This window comes from Sciurus carolinensis, chromosome 14, assembly GCF_902686445.1.
Source record: "Sciurus carolinensis chromosome 14, mSciCar1.2, whole genome shotgun sequence".
In the NCBI taxonomy this organism is placed as follows: Eukaryota; Metazoa; Chordata; class Mammalia; order Rodentia; family Sciuridae; genus Sciurus; species Sciurus carolinensis.
The window spans coordinates 86,105,511-86,128,631 of NC_062226.1; the positions used below are offsets into that span (position 1 = coordinate 86,105,511).

The 23,121-nt window shown below is 33.5% G+C and overlaps 1 protein-coding gene across 1 annotated transcript in view; it reads right to left on the minus strand.

The window, feature by feature from the left end:
* The window catches only part of Agtpbp1 (ATP/GTP binding carboxypeptidase 1), a 172,887-nt gene that overhangs the window by 127,989 nt on the left and 21,777 nt on the right, over positions 1-23,121 (minus strand). The window contains 1 exon segment of the mRNA XM_047524892.1: positions 6,810-6,934. Coding sequence (XP_047380848.1) covers positions 6,810-6,934 — 125 coding nt within the window.

The following is a 23,121-nucleotide window of genomic DNA, read 5'->3' on the forward strand; positions in this document are numbered from 1 at the left end:
AGATTAATCATAAGACAGCCGGAGTGGCTACTATCAGACAAAACAGACTAAAAATATTACTGGAAACAAAAAGGGATATTTCATATGATGAAAGAGGCAATCCACCAGGAAGATAAAACCACCATAAAAGTGTGTGTGTGTGTGTGTGTGTGTGTGTGTGTATCTATGTGTGTGTGTGTGTGTGTGTGTATGTATATACATACATATATATATAAACACCTCACAACAGAACCTCCAAATGAATGAACAAAAACCCATCAGAACTCAAAAGATAATTACACAGTTCAAGAATAATAGATGGAGATGTCAATACCCAAATGTTAACTAATAGAGCACCTAGATAGAAAATTAACATGGTATAGGAAATTTTAAAACTTATCAACCAACCTGACCTTTCATTTATAGAGCACCCAAACCAAAAATGGCAGAATACATATTCATTTCAAGTGCATATCGAACATTCAAAAGAAACTCTATACAAAATCATAAAACAAGTTTCAATAAATTCAAAAGAACTGAAATCATACAAAGTATATTCTCCACTCAAAATGGAATTAAATCAGAAGCCAACAGAAAGAAATTTGGAAAATCCTGAAATATTGGAAAATTAAACACCACAGTTCTAAATAACCACAGGTCAAAGAAAAAAATCACAAAGGAAATTAGAACATAGTATAAACTGAATAAAAACAAAAATACAACCTTTGAATATTAATAGAATGCAGTTTAAGCAGTGTTTATGGCAAAATTCATTGCTTTAAATGCCTAAAAAGGAAAGCTTTAAAAATCAATAATCTAAGCTTCCACTATATGAAAATGGAAAAACAGGCACAAATAAAACTCAAAGTAAGTATTTGGAAGATTAATCACACCAAAAAAACAGAAATTAAATCAAACCAGAAGGTGGTTCTTTTAAAAGAACAACAAATAAAATAATATAAAAGAAAACACACTTCTCTAGACCAGAGTTTCCCAACCTCAACACTGCTGATGTTTTGGGCCACATAATTCTTTCTTAAAGAGGATTTTCCTATATACTGTAGAATGTTTAGTGGCATCTCTAATCTAAGCCAAGAGTAACGACCACCCCACCCTTGCAAAAAACTTCAACAAACAAAAATGTCTCCAAATATACCCAGTATTCCAAGATAAAGAAGTGGGGAAAACCACCCCAGATTGAGAACTACTGAGCTAGACAGGTTAAGAAGGAAAACGGACACAAAATGACCAAAATTAGGAAAGAATGGTGATAACTTACTTCTCAGGCTATAAAAACAAAGACTACAGGGAAATATCATCAATGAAGGATAAATTACAAGAAGTACTATGCACACTGCAAATAAACAGTCTTATTAAAGACAGAAAATGTAAGGCATCCAACGAAAACTAGAAGCAGACTGTGTAAATTTGTAAAAGTTTTAACTTTGTGAATAAGGTACAATGTATGGGCTTATTTGTTTTATTATTTGAATACATAAGTAGTAATATGCTAGTTGCAACAATTCGAAGAGTACAAAAGAGTTTAAAGTAAAATTAGTAGCGTAGCTTATTCCCTTTCATTCCTATCCATCAATATATCTACTACTACAAATTTGGTATATATACCAAATTTTATTTTTTTATTTTGGAGATTGAACCCAGGGTACCTTTATATCTACAGCGCAATCTTTGGTCTTGCTAAATTGCTGAGGTTGGCCCAGAACTTGCAATCCTACCTCAGCCTCCTAAGTTGTTAAAATTACATAAAATACTTGGGAATCAATCTCACAAAAGAAGTGAAAGACCTCTACAATGAGAACTACAGAACACTAAAGAAAGAAATTCAAGAAAACCTTAGAAGATGGAAAGATCTCCCATGTTCCTGGATAGGCAGAATTAATATCGTCAAAATGGCTATACTACCTAAAGTTCTATACAGATTCAATGCAATTCCAATTAAAATCCCAATGATGTACCTCGCAGAAATAGAGCAAGCAATTATGAAATTCATCTGGAAGAATAAAAAACCTAGAATAGCTAAAGCAATCCTCAGTAGCAAGAGCGAAGCAGGGGGTATTGCAATACCAGATCTTCAACTCTACTACAAAGCAATAGTAACAAAAACGGCATGGTATTGGTACCAAAATAGACAGGTAGATCAATGGTACAGAATAGAGGACATGGACACAAACCCAAATAAATACAATTTTCTCATACTAGACAAAGGTTCCAACAATATGCAATGGAGAAAAGATAGCCTCTTCAACAAATGGTGCTGGGAAAACTGGAAAACTATATGCAATAGAATGAAATTAAACCCCTATCTCTCACCCTACACAAAACTCAACTCAAAATGGATCAAGGACCTCGGAATCAGACCAGAGACCTTGCATCTTATAGAAGAAAAAGTAGGTCCAAATCTTCAACTTGTTGGCTCAGGATCAGATTTCCTTAACAGGACTCCCATAGCACAAGAAATAAAAGCAAGAATAAACAACTGGGATAGATTCAAACTAAAAAGCTTTCTCTCAGCAAAGGAAACTATCAGAAATGTGAAGAGAGAGCCTACAGAGTGGGAGAATATCTTTGCCAACCATACCTCAGATAGAGCGCTAATTTCCAGAATCTATAAAGAACTCAAAAAACTCTACACGAAGAATACAAATAATCCAATCAACAAATGGGCTAAGGAAATGAACAGACACTTCACAGAAGAAGATGTACAAGTAATCACCAGATATATGAAAAAATGTTCAACATCCCTAGTAATAAGGGAAATGCAAATCAAAACTACCCTAAGATTTCATCTCACCCCAATTAGAATGGCGATTATCAAGAATACAAGCAACAATAGGTGTTGGCGAGGATGTGGTGAAAAAGGAACACTCATACATTGCTGGTGGGGTTGCAAATTAGTGCAACCACTCTGGAAAGCAGTGTGGAGATTCCTCAGAAAGCTTGGAATGGAAACACCATTTGACCCAGCTATCCCACTCCTTGGCCTATACCCAAAGGACTTAAAATCAGCATACTACAGAGATGCAGCCACATCAATGTTCATTGCTGCTCAATTCACCATAGCCAGATTGTGGAACCAACCTAGATGCCCTTCAGTTGATGAATGGATAAAGAAACTGTGGCATATTTATACAATGGAATATTACTCCGCAATGAAGAATGATAAAATTATGGCATTTGTAGGCAAATGGTCGAAATTGGAGAATATCATGCTAAGTGAGATAAGCCAATCTCAAAAAACTAAAGGACGAATGATCTCGCTGATAAGCGGATGAGGACATATAATGGGGGGTGGGACGGGCTAGCATTAGGTTTAGGGTTAGGTTTAGAGTTAGGCTAAGGAGAGCAGTAAGAATGAAGGAAAGAAGGACTGTGTAGAGGGAAAAGAGGGGTGGGAGGGGTGGGAGGGGTGGGGGGGAGGGGAAAAATATAATAAACATCATTACCCTATGTAAACGTAAAAAAAAAAAAAAAAAACTATAAAAAAAAAAAAAAAAAAGAACTAGATCTCTACTGCAAAAGACAAAGAAAACAGACAGAAGTCCCTTATGTGCAGGTTTTTATGGCCCTCAGTCAAGATACAGAAAGATTACATAAATATGCAAGTAAGACTTCTATGGCCACACTGGTAAGGTGAATAGTCTGATTGTCCCCACTTGGGAAGACCTGGTCCCTCTTGTTCTTACTGAAAAATAATTCTTCCATGAAGTGACAGGGTGAAAATGCCCATAGGGGTCCAGAAATCCAGATTGTTATCACATCAAAGGAGCTGTGAGTCTTGTTTGGCATAGCAGGTGATTGACATGTCTACTTTGAAACATTTCTTATAAACAATTTTAAAATAGTCCTCCACTTGCAATGATAGGGATCACCTACAGATTTTAGTGACTTCCTTTCTTCTCAATCTCTGCTTGTACTAAAAATAAAGGTGTTTTCAGAATTGTTAGCACACAAAAAAAAAAAAAAAAAAAAAAATTACATACCACCCATTACTGATTCTCTTTCTTTTTGCACCTTCTTATTCAAACATGATGTACAAATAAAATGGCTTATTTTTTGTATAAAAATGGGACTAGACCTTAGAGTATGAACCAAAGAAACTTGTCCTTTACTAACATACAAAATGTAGGTCTCTAAGATAAGCCACATATGAACTGTGTGTTCCACATATCATATTCCAGTACTTATATATAAAGTTTTTAGGAAATTAGCCATTTCTGTTCAGGTACCATTTATGGCTGCTTTTGTATCACAAGGACAGGGTTCAGTATCTGTGACAGAGACTGGCCCACAATCCCTAAAGGTTCTTCATAGAAAATGTATATCAATCCCTGGTATGGAGAAGTAGCTCTCAATTTTGGAACTGTCTGGAAGGTTTTAAAAATAATGATCTACTTGGACTGGTTACATCTTAATCAATTAATTATTAATGATAGATGCATAAAGTTGTATTTGGCTACAACAAAACTTAATCCAATTAGTCTCTTATTGACGGACATTTAGGTTGTTCCTTGATCTTTATTATGACAAAGAATGCTACAGGGCTGGGGATATAGCTCAGTTGGTACAGTGCTTGCCTCGCATGCACAAGGCCCTGGGTTCAATCCCCAACACCACAAAAAAAAAAAAAAAAAAAAAAAGAATGCTACAACAAACAACCCAATGTTCCTTTTTATACCAGCATTTTTACTTCAAATACATTTCTGAAAGTAGAAATGCTGGGCTAAGTACGAGGTTTATTAAATTTTAATATTAATAAATATTAATTAATGTTTTCTCCAAAGTTTATAATAATTATTGTACAACCACAACGTGTGAGTGTGCTGATCTCCCATGCCTTCGACGGGACTGAATGTTGTTATTCTTACAGTCTCCTAATCTGACTGGTAAAAGTATCTTTGGTTTTTTTTTTTTTTTTTTTTTTTTTAATATTTTTAGTTGTAGATAGACACAATACCTTCATTTTATTTAATTTATTTTTATGTGGTGCTACAAATAGAATCCACACATGGTAGGCAAGTGTTCCACCACTGAGCTACAATCCCAGGCCATCTTTGTTGTTTTTATTAGCAATTCCTGAAAGTGTTTAAAATAAAAATTTTTAAAAAAACATAATTTTTATATGTTTATCATTTGTTTACATTTCTTCTTCTTTGAACTATAAACTTCTAATCTTTTTCTCCCAAATGGATAGACAATTGGGACAATCTTTCACTACTAACTTATCAAAGGTAATATATATAATATATTACACAATCTTGGGGGGCTGTATTTAGGGTCTTATACCCCAGTGGTAGATAGTACGGTGGGAAGAGACTCAGTCTAGCAGTGGTATGATTGGGAGTATGTTCAGTAGTGATGCTGCGGGCTTTCAGACTCTGATGGACAATCTACAGTTGTAGCAGCAATGGACAACATGTTACTATAGGTTTGAGAGGATTTCTTTTGTTTTCGTTGGTTAGTAGTGGTGGCTGCTGTGGTGTGTATGTGTGTGTGTTTGAAGAAATAGTTCATATAACAACACACTGAGTATAACTGATACATTTAACAATGATAAAATGAATATTCTTGTACATCCATCCTGATAAAACTGATAAGCACAGTATTTTCCAAAGCTGAGGATCCAATATGGTAACTTTCTGTATTACAAGGTACAGGTCTTTAACATTTTGCTCTGAACAAATGCAATCTATTAGAAACCACTCCAGGGTCTTGGTGTGGTCTCAACTAGCCCTAATCACATGCTACACAAAAAAAAAGTTTATCAAAATAAAGGTTCTATGACCATGAAAAAGAATTAATAGCTACTGAGCTCCTAAAAACAGTAAATTCCTGCTAACCATCTTATTTCAATTATGTGAACCTCCAGAAAAAAATAACAAAAAATTAAGTAGGATAATAATTATGTCCACATCCTACTTTTAACAGAAATGCTTTAATATATTAAGGTAGCTGTTCATTTTCCCTTATTCAAAAAAAAATATGTGTGTATATGTATATCTGTGTATTTTCAATCAAGCACAGGATTTGGAATCTTACCAAAGTCCTTTTTCACTATTAAGGTAATTACGTAGATTTCATCTGGTCAATTCAAATAATGTTATGTTGATATTTCCTAATATTAAACCACTGTGCATTACTGAAATGCCTGTTCTTTAACAATGATAATCTTCCTTAAATGTACACACTTAAATTACTGATATTTTATTTTAAATTTTTCACATTTCTAAGCATCATGTCAATATTTATATTGTCAAGGTTGGCATTAATTTAGTAGTATTTGCCTCAAAAAATAAAAATATGATACCTAATTACAGATGACATTTATTGAACATTTTTAATATTCTTTTTTAGATGCTTCTCATAAAGAAGTCTCAAGACAAGCCCATAAGATTTGTTGTCTCTATTTCAGAGATGGTGAAATGAAGTCCTAGAGATTCAACAACTACCTCAAAAATTCTAGTCACTAAATGGCAGAGTCTGGAGTTGAAAAATGGGGACCATACTAATAATCAACACCCTATGCTACCTAACATCTTTTAATCAACATTCTACAAGCAGTGTTGGTGTTATTCATTTGAAAATGGGGGCAGGAGTAACAATCATACCTAAGTACCATGGTAATCACTATTAGAAACAATGTGTTGAAAATCAATTTCCTAAAGAGTGCTTCAGTTTGCTACTCTGAATCAATCTGAGAAAGCTCAATTTTTAAAGAAAATCATTTATATATCAAAAATTTGAATATTCTTAGCATCTAGTTTTAAAGAATGAAAATAGCATTCTAAAACAAAGAAGAAATTAAAGCTTACCTTGACTTTGAGCCAAATGAAGAATTTTTGATGTAACATATCTGGCAGTATCTGATTCTGTAGATTCAGTATTGATTTTCTCCAGCTGAGCCAGGAGTCCCACAATCCGAGAATTATTGGTAAGGCTAAAAACAACATTACATCAGAGCATAATCTACATCAACTATAATTTCAACATTATACAGATCAGTGTTTTCTTTTAATCTGCTCTAAAAACATTAAGCATTTACATGTCACATTTCCTTACTCATTTTTTATCTTAACATTGTTAAAATTCTGAATTAAGTGAGAAACACATCTATTTCAGAAATCCACAAATCACAAATGTGTATTCAACCTGTTCAGGAATCTTACATCACACAATAAAAGTTCATCTTTCCCCTTGCCAAGACTTCCTATATTTTCTCTGGTCTCCTCACAACTCAGACTCCCTTCCTCCCACCTTACTCTCTTTTCATCCTGTTTCATAACTATTATAAAATCAAATAAGAACATGTTCAACTTTTCATCACTAAATCTGATTCTCTACCTATATTCTTTCTTCTCTGTTCCCACTCATTATGCAAACATTCGAATACAAGGTCTTGTTCTGGGTGTTGCCAAAATAATAAAAATTTCTGCTCCTCATAGAGTGAACAGTTAATAATAAGAGACAAGTTAAATTTATAAATTTGTAAGTTATATAATATGTCAGGTTGTGGAAATGTTCTGGAGAAAAAAATAGTTTAAGGGGAATAAAAGGTGCAGGGGGAGAGGTACCATTTTGGACAGAGTAGTCTGGGAGGACGTCACTGGGAAGTAGCATTTAAAGACAGGCTGAAAGAAGTAAGAAAGTCAGCCATGGCATTCCAAGAGAAAGAAGAAATCACAACCACTAAGACCCAGGTAGGAGCATGCCTTCCATATTCAATGAATAATGAGGTGGCCTATGTCCTTGAGCAGACCTAAAGGAGAACAGAACTGACAAGATAAATCAGAGATGAGGGGGAATACTTAGTTTTACCAAGGACTTTGGCTTTTAAAATGAGTGGGATGGCCTGGTGCAGTGGTGCACACCTGTAATTCCAGCAACTACGGAGACTGAGGCAGGAGAATCACAAGTTCAAGAACTGCCTCAGTCACTTAGCAAGTCCCTCAGCAACTTAGCAAGACCCTGTTTCAAAATAAAAAATAAAAAGGAACTGGGGATGTAGCTCAGTGGCAAAGCACCCCTGGGTTCAATCCCCACTGCCAAAAAATAAAGTAAAATAAAATAAAATGATGAGTGGAATGGAAATATTTGAGTCTCACTCTTAAAAGGCTTTCTTTGGCTGGTTATGTTGAGATTCAAAGAATAACCCTCCACTAGTACACTTGGACCCTGCCCTTCTTCAAATTCTCAAAGTATTTGCTCCTTCAATTATCTCTGATTTATCATCTATCTCTCCCTTACAACTGGATCATACCTATCAGTACACAAATATATCTAGGAGCTTCTGTTAGCTATTCTCTGATACTCCTTGAAAGAGATGTCTGTACTTGCTCTATTTCCTCATGTACTGCTCACTTTTCAAACTACTAGTTTTCCTTCTACACTCTCAGGTCCCCCAAAGTCTCCCATGGTCTCTTCTATCCTCATATCATATTCAACATCTTAGCACCACCCCAACTACATAACCCACTTTTTTGTCAAACGCTCCATTCTCTGGACTCAAATGACTCCATATGCTACCTGACGCTCTTCCTATCACAACTTCTTTTCATTCTTCTCAGCACCTCTAGACATTGAATTCTCCCCCAAAAGCTCTGTCCCCAGCTCACCTTTATTTGCCCTGTCTATACTTTTGCTCTCAGTGATCTCATCAAAGGCCATACCTATCATTACCATCTATATGCTGATTGGTTCCTGCATTCAACTGCAGCCTCAACCTCATAACATATACAAACTAATAATCCCTAAACTTCAGTTTCCTCCTTTCAACACATTTCTCTTCCAATCTTAACTTTCCCAAACTTACACACAACCATCAGTTGCTCAAAATAAACATCTAGCCAGATGCAGTGGTGCATGCCTGTAATCCCAGCGGATCAAGAGGTCAAAGCCAGCCTTGGAAATTTAGCGAGGCACTAAGCAACTCAGCGAGACCCTCTCTAAACAAAATACAAAAAAGGGTTGGGGGTGTTGCTCAGTGGTTAAGTGCTCCTGAGTTCAATCCCTGGTGCCAAAGTATATAAATGATAAACATCTATCTAGACTCCCTTTCCCTTACTTCAACCCAACACAAGCTGTCTCTAAAAGATCTGAAATCCACTCACGTGTGCATGCATGTGTGTGTGTGATTACTAATAAACCTAATCAAGCAATATTCAAGGAATCATTATCTCTCAGTCTCCTAACTAGTCTGCTTCCTTCTTGATGCCAAACAATCCATTTCTAAACAGTTTTTGTTTTTAACTTTTTATTCTGTAATACTTACAGATTCATGGAAGTTCAAAACTAGTAGAATGAATCCTTGTAACCTATACCCAGTTTCCTCAATGATCACATCTTATATAATTATAGAACAGTATCAAAATCAGGAAATTGACATTAGCAGGAGTTCTATGCCATTTTATCACATGTAGATTTGTGTAAATACAAATATAGTCAAATTTCTTTCCAAATAAAAATCCTTCAATGGTTTCCCAACAGGCTTCAAAACCCACAGACACTGTGCCATCTGACCCTTGTCTACCTGTCATATTTTATTCCTTACAACATCCCCTCCTTCCCCAGGATGCAGTAACACTAGGCTTCTATCAGTTACTTGAATACAGCAAGTTTTTCCCCAACCTCCGGTCCTTATATTTGCTGACCAGAACTCTATAGAAATGGTATCATACATAGCCTTTCATGGGAGGCAAATAGTGTCTGCTTATGTTAATATAAGCAGCCACTGATCACCACTGCTGAGATTCATCACTTAATTAAAGATTGAAAAAGGTAATAACTCTACCATTCCATTCCTTATTCATTTGTTAAATGGGATAATTCCATAAGAATTATGAAAAATTCCAAATTCTGTTCCACATTTGGTTACCCACTAATATAGTTCATCAAATGAAAGCAAAATAAATGCCAAATTTTTAATATTTATCAATTCCAGAAGAATGCGTTCATTTCATAAAATCCTCCATAAGTGACCAATGACACGTACCCATGTATTTAAACATATTTGATATATTTTGTCCACTATAGTTACTAAAGATCAAATTGTCCTTTCTTTCTTTGATCAATATGATCTCTTCGAGTTGGTTCCTAAGGGTTTTTGATACAATTATAATCTTTGACAGCATACTGACTTTCTCATCTGACAAAGTTCTCTTGATCAGCAATTCTCATATTGTGGTTTACAAAACTCTGAGGGTACCTGAGACCCTTTCACAAAATCTACAATGTCAAAATCCATTTTCATAAAACTTGTACAACACTATTCAACTTTGACATTGAGTTGACATTTGCAGTGACTGTTCAAAGGCAATGGTGGATGAAAAGCTGACACTGCAGCACAAATCAAGATGACACCAAACTATATTCTTTAATGGTCACTTATATTTGCTGACCAGAACTCTATAGAACTCACCTTCATGCACTCACAACTAAACAAAATAAAATGACAGTTCCATCTATTAATATACATCTAAATATTCTGTGTACACTTAAAACCCTTCAGATGCACATTAATGATGGTTATCATAGGATAAAACATTTGTACAACTGTACTGGAAGCTGAACTAGCCATATTTTTCACAGAACATTTTTACTTCAAAAAACAGTGGCCAATGATTATTCAAACAGATATTATGTCAGACATTTTTGTGAAAATAAAGTTTAACATGTCAAGTAAACAATAGATTTGTTGCAAATGATAAAATCTGCCCTTTGGAGAAAAAAATTAGAATTTTGGAAAACATTGGTCTGGCATCATGACCTCAATAGCTTCCCAATATTTAAAGAATTTTCTGATAAAATCAAAGGTGATATTAACAATAAATTTTAATATATTTTTAAATATGCAACATTTAGAAGATCTGCATAACTCACTGAATCAGTATGTTCCAAATGATCAATGTATATGTTACAAATTCAGATGGGGGTTACAAAACTACTCAAAGTGCAAAACAGACCAGTGGACTTTAATCTAACAGAGTACAAAAGTTGACAAGTATGATTTCAGATTCCACATTGAAACTAACCTTTAAAAACCTACTAATTACAAGTTTTAATATAATATCAAAGAATATCCATTTCAGTGTGAATTTCAAACAATAATGGCTTTGTTTCCAAAGTCATTACATTCAAAACTATTTGCTCCTCATTAGTAATTATTACTCTTATTTTAATCACATTTTACTGTTTTACTCCAATATCGAACACACAATTAACCGTCCCTCTGCCATAAAGAGCAATAACTGAAAAGGCTATTAAAGCTTCCCTTTACTAATTATGTATCTATTTAAGTCCAATATTTTTTTCTTCACACACATCAATAAGAATACCACACGGTCCAATGATTAAACTTTTTCCACTGCTGTTCACATAATGATTTGTTGTGATTAATGTATGTGGATGAGGACATAATAGAAAAAGTAATGAGACAAATATATGATGTAATTTCTATACATTTGATTTGCCTGTTTGAATGTTTTCCCTTGTAGGACTAAAATTGAAGATTTTTCTTAGAACATCATTTGTCATATTCATTTGACCAAGAATTTGAAGATTTATATGTAATAAGAACTTTACTATTAGAAGACGTCAACATGACTGAAATGAAAGGAAGAGTCATAATTCTCAAAGGAATATTTATGAACCATCTGTAAATCCTAATATGAAGTATTCTTTTTTAAATTATCTCCAAACATTGTTCTATATTGAGTAATTTAGTCTTGAAACTAGCACTCCTTGAGAGAAGCTTTGTTTTTATTTGATTCAGGACAAAACTTGGTTAACAGTTCACTATAAAGGATTAAAAGTTGACTTTTTTGAAATATTGATTTTTTTTTCTTTTTAGGTATAAGTAGTCTCAATATGCACAAGTAACAGTTACCATAGTATGGGGTTAAAATTTCAGTTGCCATTGTATTAACTTTAAATAGTTATAAATTTTGCTACTAGCTCTTTAGTTCACAAACTATTTTGCAAATAAAAAATGTACATCATCATCAAAAAAAAAAAAAGAATACCACACGCAAATACATTATGTCCGTGTATAATCTGTATCGTGTGTATGACACGACACAGTTCAGAAGCGGAAGAGAATTTAGTTGTCTTCAATTAAGCCAGATATTAAAGAGATTCACAAAAATAAAACATTCTACTCCTCTACTTAGTATTTTTGAGTAGGTGGTTATTTTTAATAAAAATGTTAAATATTATACAATGTGCTTATTATGGTTGTTTTTAAAGAAATTCAATATTTTATGTTTTTATTACTGTATTATAATCATACATAATAGCAGGTTTCATTTTGACCTATTCATAAATGTATACAACATAATTTGCTCCATTTCAATCCCTAGAACTCCCCTTTTCCTCTCATTCTCCCTTTCCCAATCTGCTTCCTCTATTCTTCTATTTATTTATTGCTTTTTTAATTGGTATATTACTCTTAAAAGTACATAGTATAATTTGGTCAATTCTATAGTTCCTTCGCTTTCTCATCCCTCCTTCTTTCCCCTTGGATCCCCTTCCTTTACTTCACTCTTCTCCTTTCTAATTTCATGAGACCTCCTTTTATTCCACATGAAATAAAATATTCGACCTGTGACTTTCTGAGTCTGGCTTATTTCACTTGGCATGATTTTCTCCATTTCCATCTATTTACCAACTAATGACATATTTTCATTCTTCTTTATAACTGATAAAAACTCCACTGTGTGTGAATGTATATATATTTAAATATAGACAGAGATATCACAAAGTTTTTAATCGTCATCTGCTGACAGACACCGAGGTTGGTTCCATAACTTGGCAATTGTGAACTGTGCTGCTATAAACATTGGTATGCATGTATCACGATGCCATCTGATTTTAGATATTCTCAATAAACACCAAGGAATGAAAAAGCTGGGTCATTCAGTGTTTCCATTCCTAATCTTTTGAGGTATCTCCATGCTGCTTTCCAAAGTAGTTGTAGTAAATGGAAAAGTAGATAGAGAATGAGTATCAGCTAGTATATATCAGCTGCTCCCCCAATTTCTAACTGGATCAACAGTTGTGCAGTTGTACAATGAGACAAGAAAGCAGAATCAGATACCTCAGTAAATATTTTCTTAATATTTTTTTAGTTGTAGATAGATACAATATCTTTTTATTTATTTTTATGAATCAAACCCAGTGTCTCCCATATGCTAGGCAAGTGCTCTACCACTGAGCTACAATTGCAACCCCCTTGATAAATATTTTAACTTAATCTGTTTTAACTGGCAATATGGTAAATATCAACACCTAAGATTTTTAGTCATCATTAGTTTAAGAATCTAAAAGGATTCTAAAGTCAAGAAGTTTGAGAGCTGCTGTCTAAGGATTATCTTATATATCTTGTACTACTAATCTGCAATCAGTTCTTTCTCTAAAAAAAACCCTAATTCTTTTTGGTGATAAAAGGTATTTAAGACACCACAATTTGTGTACTATAGAACAAGTAACTTCTTTTTTTTTTAAACAAATTTCTGTAACCCAGAATTAGAAGTAATATGCATTCATGTAAATTCTGAAAATTGATAACTCAAAATTTTATCTTCTCCAATTATTTTTTGAGGTCATCAGCTATTACTTTTCTAGCTAATAAAATATTAACTATTCAAAACTTAACATTAAACAATTCAAAAAACATACTAAATACATTGAACATAACACAGGTCCTAATCCATTTCAAGTCAAGAATTTGCTTTGTCAGGAACCCTAAAAAGTTAAAAATAAATCATGCCACTAAAAAAAATTTGCATCTAAGCAATTCTCTTGTGAGGAATATGTTCTTCCAAATGATGGGACAGAAGGATTAATGGATGAATTTCATTTTTCTTTTGGTATTGTGCATTGAACCCAGGGACACTTTGCCATTGAGCGATACCTCCCACTCTTTATTTTTTTTATTTTGAGACAGGGTCTCACTATGTTGCTTAAGGCCTAAGTTGCTGAGGCTGGCCTTGAACTTTCAATCCACCTGCCTCAGTCTTCTGAACTACTGGAATTACAGGCATGTGCCACCACACACAGCTACGAATGAACTGTTTAAAAGCAGGCAAAAAAATAGAAAAAGAGCATAGTTAAGTCCCTTTCCTACTCTATTTCTACTTTTCTCATCTACAGAATAAAAATTGAACAAAATTATACTCTAAGTCCCTCCACAACTCAGCTCTAAAATTTCAGGACTGTTAACACTAAAGTTGAGAACTGGGGGTGAACACCAGAGGGCAGCTCTACCTCTTGTTTGATTTGAGGCTTTGGAAATCTGAAAGCAACAGGACCAAAATGGAAGGAAAAAAAAGTATACATACAACTAGCAATTTCAGATACATTTTAAATTTAAGTAACATTTAAATTTGAGACAGTTTTAAATACATATACATAAAAGAAGGTATTTCTTCTCTGCCTTACCCTATTTTCAGATTAATCAAAATGAGGCTGATAGTAACTTTGGGAGGCTCCATTTATAACTGTCAATGTTATTCATAGTATAAAGAGAAAATCACAGAATTGAAAATCATCAATGTGAAACACATAAAATCAAGTTAAGTTTAAATATTTAAGGGAATTATCACTTAAATATTTGTTTCATTGTAGTGATCTCATTGAGTTTACATTCAGTCTTAGAGCTATTTTTGTGAAAATTTAAATTCTCTTGGATACTACTAAAGTCCCAAAGATATTATCTTCGCAATAAATAATTTTCTAAGCAAGGGCATGGGATATAAAATGTATCTTCACTTATAAATAAACTGTATTATTTTTTCACCTTAAAATATAAAATGAGCTAGGTGTGGTGGCACGCACCTGTAATTCCAGCTTCTTGGAAGGCTAAGGCAGAAGGATCCCAAATTTGAGGCCATCCTTGCAACTTAGCCAAACCCTTTTTATAAAATTTAAAGTGGGGGGTATAGTTCACCAGTAGAGTACCCCAGGATTCAATCCCCAGTACAGTGAGGGTGGGGAGATAAATGTTAAATGAATAGAGGTAATAAAGATTTCCACACAAACAAAATAAAAAATGATGGCAAAAAAATCCATTAAAATATACTAAATTTTAGACTTAAATTGGAGCAACAGAAATCAATATTTAATTTCAAACAATATGACTTTATTTTCAATATGCACGTAATTTTTCAGAAATATCTCCTCCTCATTTAGAACTATTAGTCTCGCTTTAATCACATTTTTACTGTTTCAAAAGCATGAGGTCATGCAGTTCTCATAGATGGAATTTGTTCATTTTTTAATAATTTCAAATAAGATGGAAGAAACACAATTGTTCAGTAATGTTCAAACAGGAAGTTTAGACATACAATTTTTAAATGTCTTCTAGCTCTTGTGAAGACAACAGATGAGACAAATGAATCAAAAGCAGAGGCAAAGGAATAAGTGAGGAGACTATTTCAGAAGTCTAAGGAAGGGATGAGTAAGTCTGGTCAAGGAAGTGACAAGGGACAAGGAGAAACACACAGATGAGTGACAAACTTTTAGTGATAGGCATAAAACCAACAGGATTTATGGACAGCCTGGATGTGGAGTGTCAACAGAGTTCCAAGTATGACACTCAGATTTATAGCTTGTATTTGTGTATGGCTAGAATACCATCAACTGAGAAAGACTAATACTAGAGGGTGCAAAAGATGTGCAAAAGTTCAATTTAGGCAACACATTATGTTGGAGAGCACTGTGAGACTTTCAAGTAACAATACTTAATAGACATTTAGGCACAGAGGGGTTGGTCTCTGCAACAGATAAGTATATAAATCAACAGGCCTGAGATAAGACTGCTTAAGGAATGTGCATAGGTTGAAAAGAAGTTTTGGATTGAGTCCTGAGAAATAGAGAGTTTCTACAGAGAAAAAGGTCCCATAAATAGATTAAAAGCAGTGGCTAATGAAGTAGGAAGAAATACAAGAGATAGTGAGTGGTATCATAGAAACCAATTGAAGAGTATTTCAAAGAGAAGAAAACATCCAAAAGAAATGCTGAGTGCTGCTTAGAGGTTAAGTAAGGTAGAAGACTCCCCCAAAAAGAAAATCCACTGGATTACCAACTAAAAACTACAGGTGACTTCAAACTTCCATATGTCAAGACAGAAATAAATGAAGTAAACCCAAACAACTAAACCCAGCTTACAGCCTTGTGTGTTCTAGGCAATTTTGGAAGGAAAAACCAAAGCTCAAGCCAACAGACTCCTTGAGTTGAGAAGACAAAGCTAAAAGTCCAGGAAGATAAGGTGTCTAGAATTTAAAGGAGAAACTGTTAGAAAAGAGAAAGCTTCACAGAGCAAGAACTCCAGACTTCTGCAGAGGGCCTCCCTCAAATATACAGCTAAGTATAAATAAGCTCCTAAGTGTGAGGAAACTACTCAAGGTTAGAAAAAGAATCACCTGAAAGGACTGGAGAAAATGCTGCCAAGTACTTACACAGGACAGGGAATTGTGCCTGTTCCCAATGCTCAAATGGAAAATCTCATGATCAATAGGGCTCTGGGTAGAGTACACATAGGGATCTTCCCTCAGTAGTGAAGAATAATTTAGTCATTGACTGAGAATAGCTCAAGTCACATCTAACAAATATTAAAAGCAAGACTCGAAAGATTCCAACTGTTCTCCAAGTAACTGAGTCACATTGTAGAATATGGTACAAGAATATTTAAGGAACACAAAAAAATGTTCAGGATATCACAAAGTAAAATTCACAATAAAAAACCACCAGGCATGCACACACATGGGAAATAAAATTTATAATAACAATCAACCAAAATGCACAAAGAACCAACACAGACAGTAGAATTAGCAGACAAGGATATTAAACAGGGTTTTAACTCTATTATATCTGTGCAACAAAGTTAAGAAGAAAATATTAAAAAGACTCAAATCAAACTACAATGAAATATACATTGTATGAGATCCAGAAGATAAGTGAACTTAAAGACACAATAAAAATTATTCAAAACCTGTGAAGAGGAAATTCAGGGGGGAAAAAATTAACAGAGCAATGATCTATAGAACATCTTCAAGGGACCAAATACTTAAGTAATTGAAGATACTGGGAAGGGAATTGAAGGGATGAGAGAAGAGAGAAAACAGAAAAAAAAAAAAAAAGGACAATAGAATTCTCTTAAAGTGATAAAGACAGTGGCATATTATTTCTTTAAAATATAACTGACTATTTAAACAAAGTAATTTTGGGGGTCCATAGGATACATAAAAGCAGTATAAAAATAGCCAAAGGTTAGGAAGAAGAGAGAGGAGGTTTTTAATACTATATAGGAAGTAACACTTAAAGATAGTGTACTAAGTATATTAGCTGTATAGTATAAACCCTACAGAAACCACTAACATAAAAAGAGTCCTACCTAATCAATAACACCTACAAAAGAAATAAAATGAATTTTTTAAAACATCATTCATTAACCAAACAAATATAAATTAATGAATAAGCAAAAGTGAATTTATACGTCAAGTTTCAAAACAAACTTCCAAGGCAAAATGGCTTTACTGATGACTATTACCAAATACTTCAAAAAAGAAATTAATACCAATTTTATACAACTCTTCCAAAAAATTGAAAAGGAAGGAGTATTTCCCCATTCTAAAATTCAATGAGGCCAGCATCACCCTCATACAAAAATCAAACAAAAATATTACAAGAAAATAGCACACCGATAAAGCTCCATGAACACAAATACAAAAATTCAAAAATAACTTTTCAGCAAAACAAATATAATGATATACAAAAAGAACAATAATACAACAAGGAGTTCATGAACATCACAGAAATAAAAGGTTGGTCTAAAGGTTGGTGAAAATATTCAGTATAATTCATCTTTAACAAACTGAAAGAGAAAAACCTTACAACAGATAAAAAACCATTTCACAAAATTTACTGATTTTAGATAAAAACTCAGGAAACTAGAAATAGATGGGAATTTCGTCAACTAATAAAAAGCATCTACAGAAACCTACAGCTAACACAATTCTTAAAGGTGAAAGAATGTTTTTCCCCTAAGATGAGAAATAAGATGTGTACTCACTACTTCCATTCCATATTGTACTGAGGGTGCTATACAATGCAATAAGAGAATAAAAAAGAAAGTTCAGACACTCAAGTTGATAAGGAAGACATAAAACAGACTGTTCACAAACAGCATGATTAACCACATCCCCAGGAATTCACACACACACAAAAAAAGTATCTGAATTAATAGTGCATACAGCAAGGTTGTAGTACACAAGAAAAATATACAGAGATCAAATATATTTCCATATACTAGTGACATTAGAAAACAAACTGAAAATAACACATCAACAATAGCAAGAAAAAAATGAAATAGGGATAAATCTGACAAACTGAAAGTCAGTGCACTGAAAACTATAAAATACTATCAAAATCAAGTAAGATAATAAATTATAAAGAGATATGCCATGTCTGAGGGTAAGAAGTCAAAATATTTTAAAATGTCAATTTTACTCAAATTAATCTACAGAATCAAGGCAATCCAATATAAATCCCAGCATGCTATTTTTTCAGAAATTGTCAAAATTGATGCTAAATTCATATGAAATGTAAAACTTTGTTTTCAAACTTTAAAAAAAAATAATGAAAGACCAAGACCATCTGATTTCAAGACTCATTCTAAAAACTATAGTTCCTAAGGCTGTGTAATACTGACACTAATACTGACAACTAGACCAATGGGACAAAACAGAGTCCTGACATACACATGAAAAACTTATTTTTGAAAAAGGTACAAAGACAATTCAGTGGAAAAAAAGAGAGACTTTTTGGAAAATAGTGCTGAAACAATTGGGTATCTATATGGAGAAAAAGTGGTAGAGCGCTTGTCTGGCACATGTGAGGCTCTGGGTCGATTCTGCACTACATAAAAATAAATAAAAGGCATTGTGTCCATCTACAATTAAAAAGAAAAATTTTTAAAAACATCTATCCATACTTTATACCCATATATAAAAACCAAATCGGTGGGGATGGGAAGGACAGTAGAATGAGACAGAAATTTTTACCAAATATACATGTATGACCCTACTGGTGTTGACTCAGCACCATGCACAGTCAGAGGAATAAGAAGTTACACTACATTTGTGTACAATGTGTTAGAATGCATTCTACTGTCATGTATAACCAATTAGAACAATTTTTTTTTAATTTCAAAAAAACAAATCAGGATGGTTGTGTAGACTTAAATGTAAATTCTAAAACTAAAACATTTAAGAGAAAACATTGGTATGAATGGGTTAAGCAAATATTTCTCAGTAAAACTCTAAAAACAATCCTTAATAAAACAAAAAGCACATCATCTAAACTAACAACTTTTAATCTTTAAGATACCATTTTGAATATGAAAAGATAAACCGGAAGATTGGACGACAATGTTTGCAATTCAAATACCTGATTAAGGACTTGTATCCTGAATATATAAACAACTTCCAAAACTCAATAATAAAAAATTTAAATAAATGGGAAGATTTGAAAATATGTGTCACAAAATGAAATATACTGAATACAAATAAGAGATCTCTATACCTAGATTAGAATAGGTACAAGCTAAAAAGAATGACCATAATTAAGTGCTGGTAAGAATGCAGAAGACCTAAAACTCTCATCTGCTGCTGAAGGAAGTTATTATATGGTACAATCTTTCTGAAAACAGGTTTTTTGACAGTTTCCTAAAATAAAGCACAGACCTATCATATGATTCAGTCATTCCATTACTTAGCCAAGAGAAAAGAAAGTGAATATCCATACAAACACATAAATACTTATAATAGCTTTATCTATAATAATCAAAATCTAGAAATAAAGCAGTTGCTAAATAATAAATGACTGTGTATTCATACAATAAAAATATAACGCGATAATCTAAAAAGTATGACTGGTAAACACTACAACCAACATGAATCTTAAGAGAGATGAATGTGAACTACAACTGTCGAGTAAAAGAAGCCAGATTCACACTACCACCTCCTAACCCAACAACTCCCCCCAAAAGATATACTGTATGATTTCATGTATATAAAATTCTAGAAAAGTAGGGCTAGGGATGTAGCTCAGTGGTAGAGTGCAAGGCCCTGGGTTCAATTCCTAGTACTAGCAGGGAAAAAATTAAAATTCTAGAAAAGCAAAAACTGTGGTGACAGAGAGTAGATGAGTGGGTTGCCTAGAGTGGGAGAGAAGGTGAAAGAGAAGGAATACAAAAGAATACCACGAAACATTTGAATATGATGAATATGATTATTATACTGATTAAGGAGATGGTTTCACAGGCATATAACATAGGTCATATGTGTACAGGTCAAAATGTATTAAACTGTATACACTAAATTTATATATACAGTTTGCTGTATGTTGATTATACATTAATAAAACTTTTTTAAATTATAGGTTGCCAAAATAAGAAATGATGGTGAAGTGAACAGAGCAAAAACTAAATAGGAGATTTTGGGAGTACTAAATGAGGTTTAGATTGTGTTTATAGACTATTCCATAATTTCTTAGCTTTTAAAGGAATCAGATAACTTAGGTAGTAACAAAAGCACAGAGTCTAAATATTGCAAATCCCAGATTATGTTTAAATGGTATGGAATAGGAGTTACAGATTCAAACCAGGAATAGTGCCACATACCTGTAATCCCATTAATTCAAGAGGCTAAGGCAGGAGGATCAAAATTTTGAGTCCAACCTTAGCAACCTAGCCAGGCCCTGAGCAAATTTTAAAAAAATAAAATAAAAAGAACTGCAGACGTGGTTCAATGGTAAATTGCCTCAGGGTTCAATTCTCAGTACAAAAAAGAAAAAGAAAGAAAGAGAACACGGTTAACAGTATTGGTTTTTGACAATAAAAGGGACACATTCTCTGCAGTAGTAAATAACAGAAGGGTTAAGTACAGAATGATATCAAATAACGAATAGTATATAAACACAATGCAAGAAATTTGAAGGTAAAGCATTGTATTATCTCTAGGACATATGAGGAACAGTCATTTGCTCAGGATGTATGTGGTGATACACTTGAGGATTTCAAGGAAATACAGTACAAAAACTGGGGAAACACACTTTCCAAAGCACAGTAGTAAGACTACTGGAGCTTAGTTCAAGTTGCGGATCAATAATTTTAATGATATCTGTCAAGCTTGTTCATCCTCAAACATCATTTGGGTGCTCAATCAAGGTAATCCAGGGTAAGGACTTTGTCAGGTAAGCGTAATGGAAAAATACAAACTGAGGTAAAGACATTTCAGGCATCTATCTGTAAGAGTGGGAAATGATGGACCAAAGATTCTACAGCAGATAAGAAAGAAGGAGATGAATGAGAAAAAGTCCACAGATTAGAGCTTTAAGATAGGTGGAACTCCTGCATACAGACATTTTAGCAGAGAAATTGAAAAGAGAAAAGATTACAGTTGTGGAATAAACTGAATCAGTATTCTGAATGAGAATTTTTCCAGTAATAAGATTTAAGCATAACCATGACAGTGAAGAGAGGTGTGTACAGAAAACCTGTACTTCTTGTATTTTACTAGTCTTGTGTATTTGATTTAAATTAACAACTATTAATGTGGCTTTTTTTGATACTAGGGATTGATCCCAGGGGCGCTTTACCACGAAGCCACATCCTCAACCCTTTTTTTATATTTTATATTGAGACAGGGTCTCACTAAATTGCTTAAGGCCTCTCTAAGTTGCTGAGGCTGCTTTGAAATAGGAATCTTCCTGCCTCAGGAATCCAGAGTCACTGGGATTACAGGCACATGCGACAGCACCCAGCTAATATGATCTTTAAATTTGCATAGCAAATGAATCCAACAGTAAACTTTCTTTAAATTAAACGAATATTCCACCACTTCTCCAGATATCTAAAAAGAAACTTTCAAGTCAGATTTGCCTCTTTAAGTTTGTATAAACATCTACTTATGAATACCTTATTTTCTAATTTTATGTACCTAACAATTTAACACTTCACTATGAGCTGATTAAGTCACCATACTGCATTTGTTCTTTAATCAATTTATGAGCTTTGTGTAAACAAAGAATAGGGATTTTTTATTTTAGGAGTACACTGAACATCCATTTTCTTCAAAGCACTGTATTAAAGAGTTACATTTGTGTTCTTTTCTACTCTCACAGATTTATTACCAAGTTAGTTAAAGGTATTTAATAGCTAGCTCATGGTGAAAAAATAGATTGAAAAGAAGACCAAAAAAAGAAGACTGACAGCATCAATAGAAAGCCTCTGGAGACATGGAAATAAATAAATAATATAAATTTTCTGTGAAAACTGGTGTGGCTTTGATCAAGTTTGATGAAAGAAAAATAATTCAGTACACTTCCTGGGACTATTATTTCTTCCCTGTTTTTAGAGCTATGGAAAACAGTTATATGAATTCTCAGTCTCAATATACTATACCGTCATCCCTCAGTGTCTGGGGGCAGAGAGGAGAGAGGGAGAGTTCCAAGATCCCTGCAGACACTAACACCCATGGGTAGATATTCAACTATGTTAAATAAAATGGCACATTATTTGCATATAACGTACACACATCCTCTGGTGTACCTTAAATCATCTCTAGATTACTTATAATACCTAATGCAATGTAAATGCTATGTAAATAGCTGTTAAACCATATCATTTGGAGAATAATAACAAGAAAGTCTGTACAAGTTCAGTACAGACACAATTTATTTTTCAAATATTTTTAATCCATGATTAGATGACTACATGGATGCAGCAGAACCTGTGGCTACAGAGGGTCAACTGTACTATAAAATGGGAGAAGAAAGATTTTTGACCCTTTTCTATTTATTTTAATTCAGCTTATTGCATTCAGCTTTCTTCACAGAGCAATATGACAAGTATTACCAGAAATACTTCCTTTAAAAGTATTACCAGAAATTATTTCCTTTAAAAGAAGATCATTTATAGTGATCCCAATTTAGGTAGCCTAAAACAACAACAAAAATAACAATAAATGTGCAGTGAAATTCATTTCATGAGGGGTTAAAAAACTGATCTTAGGGGACAGAGGTTTTCAAACTTTAAAGTGACTTTACATTCTTACTATGTTCTAGTAATTA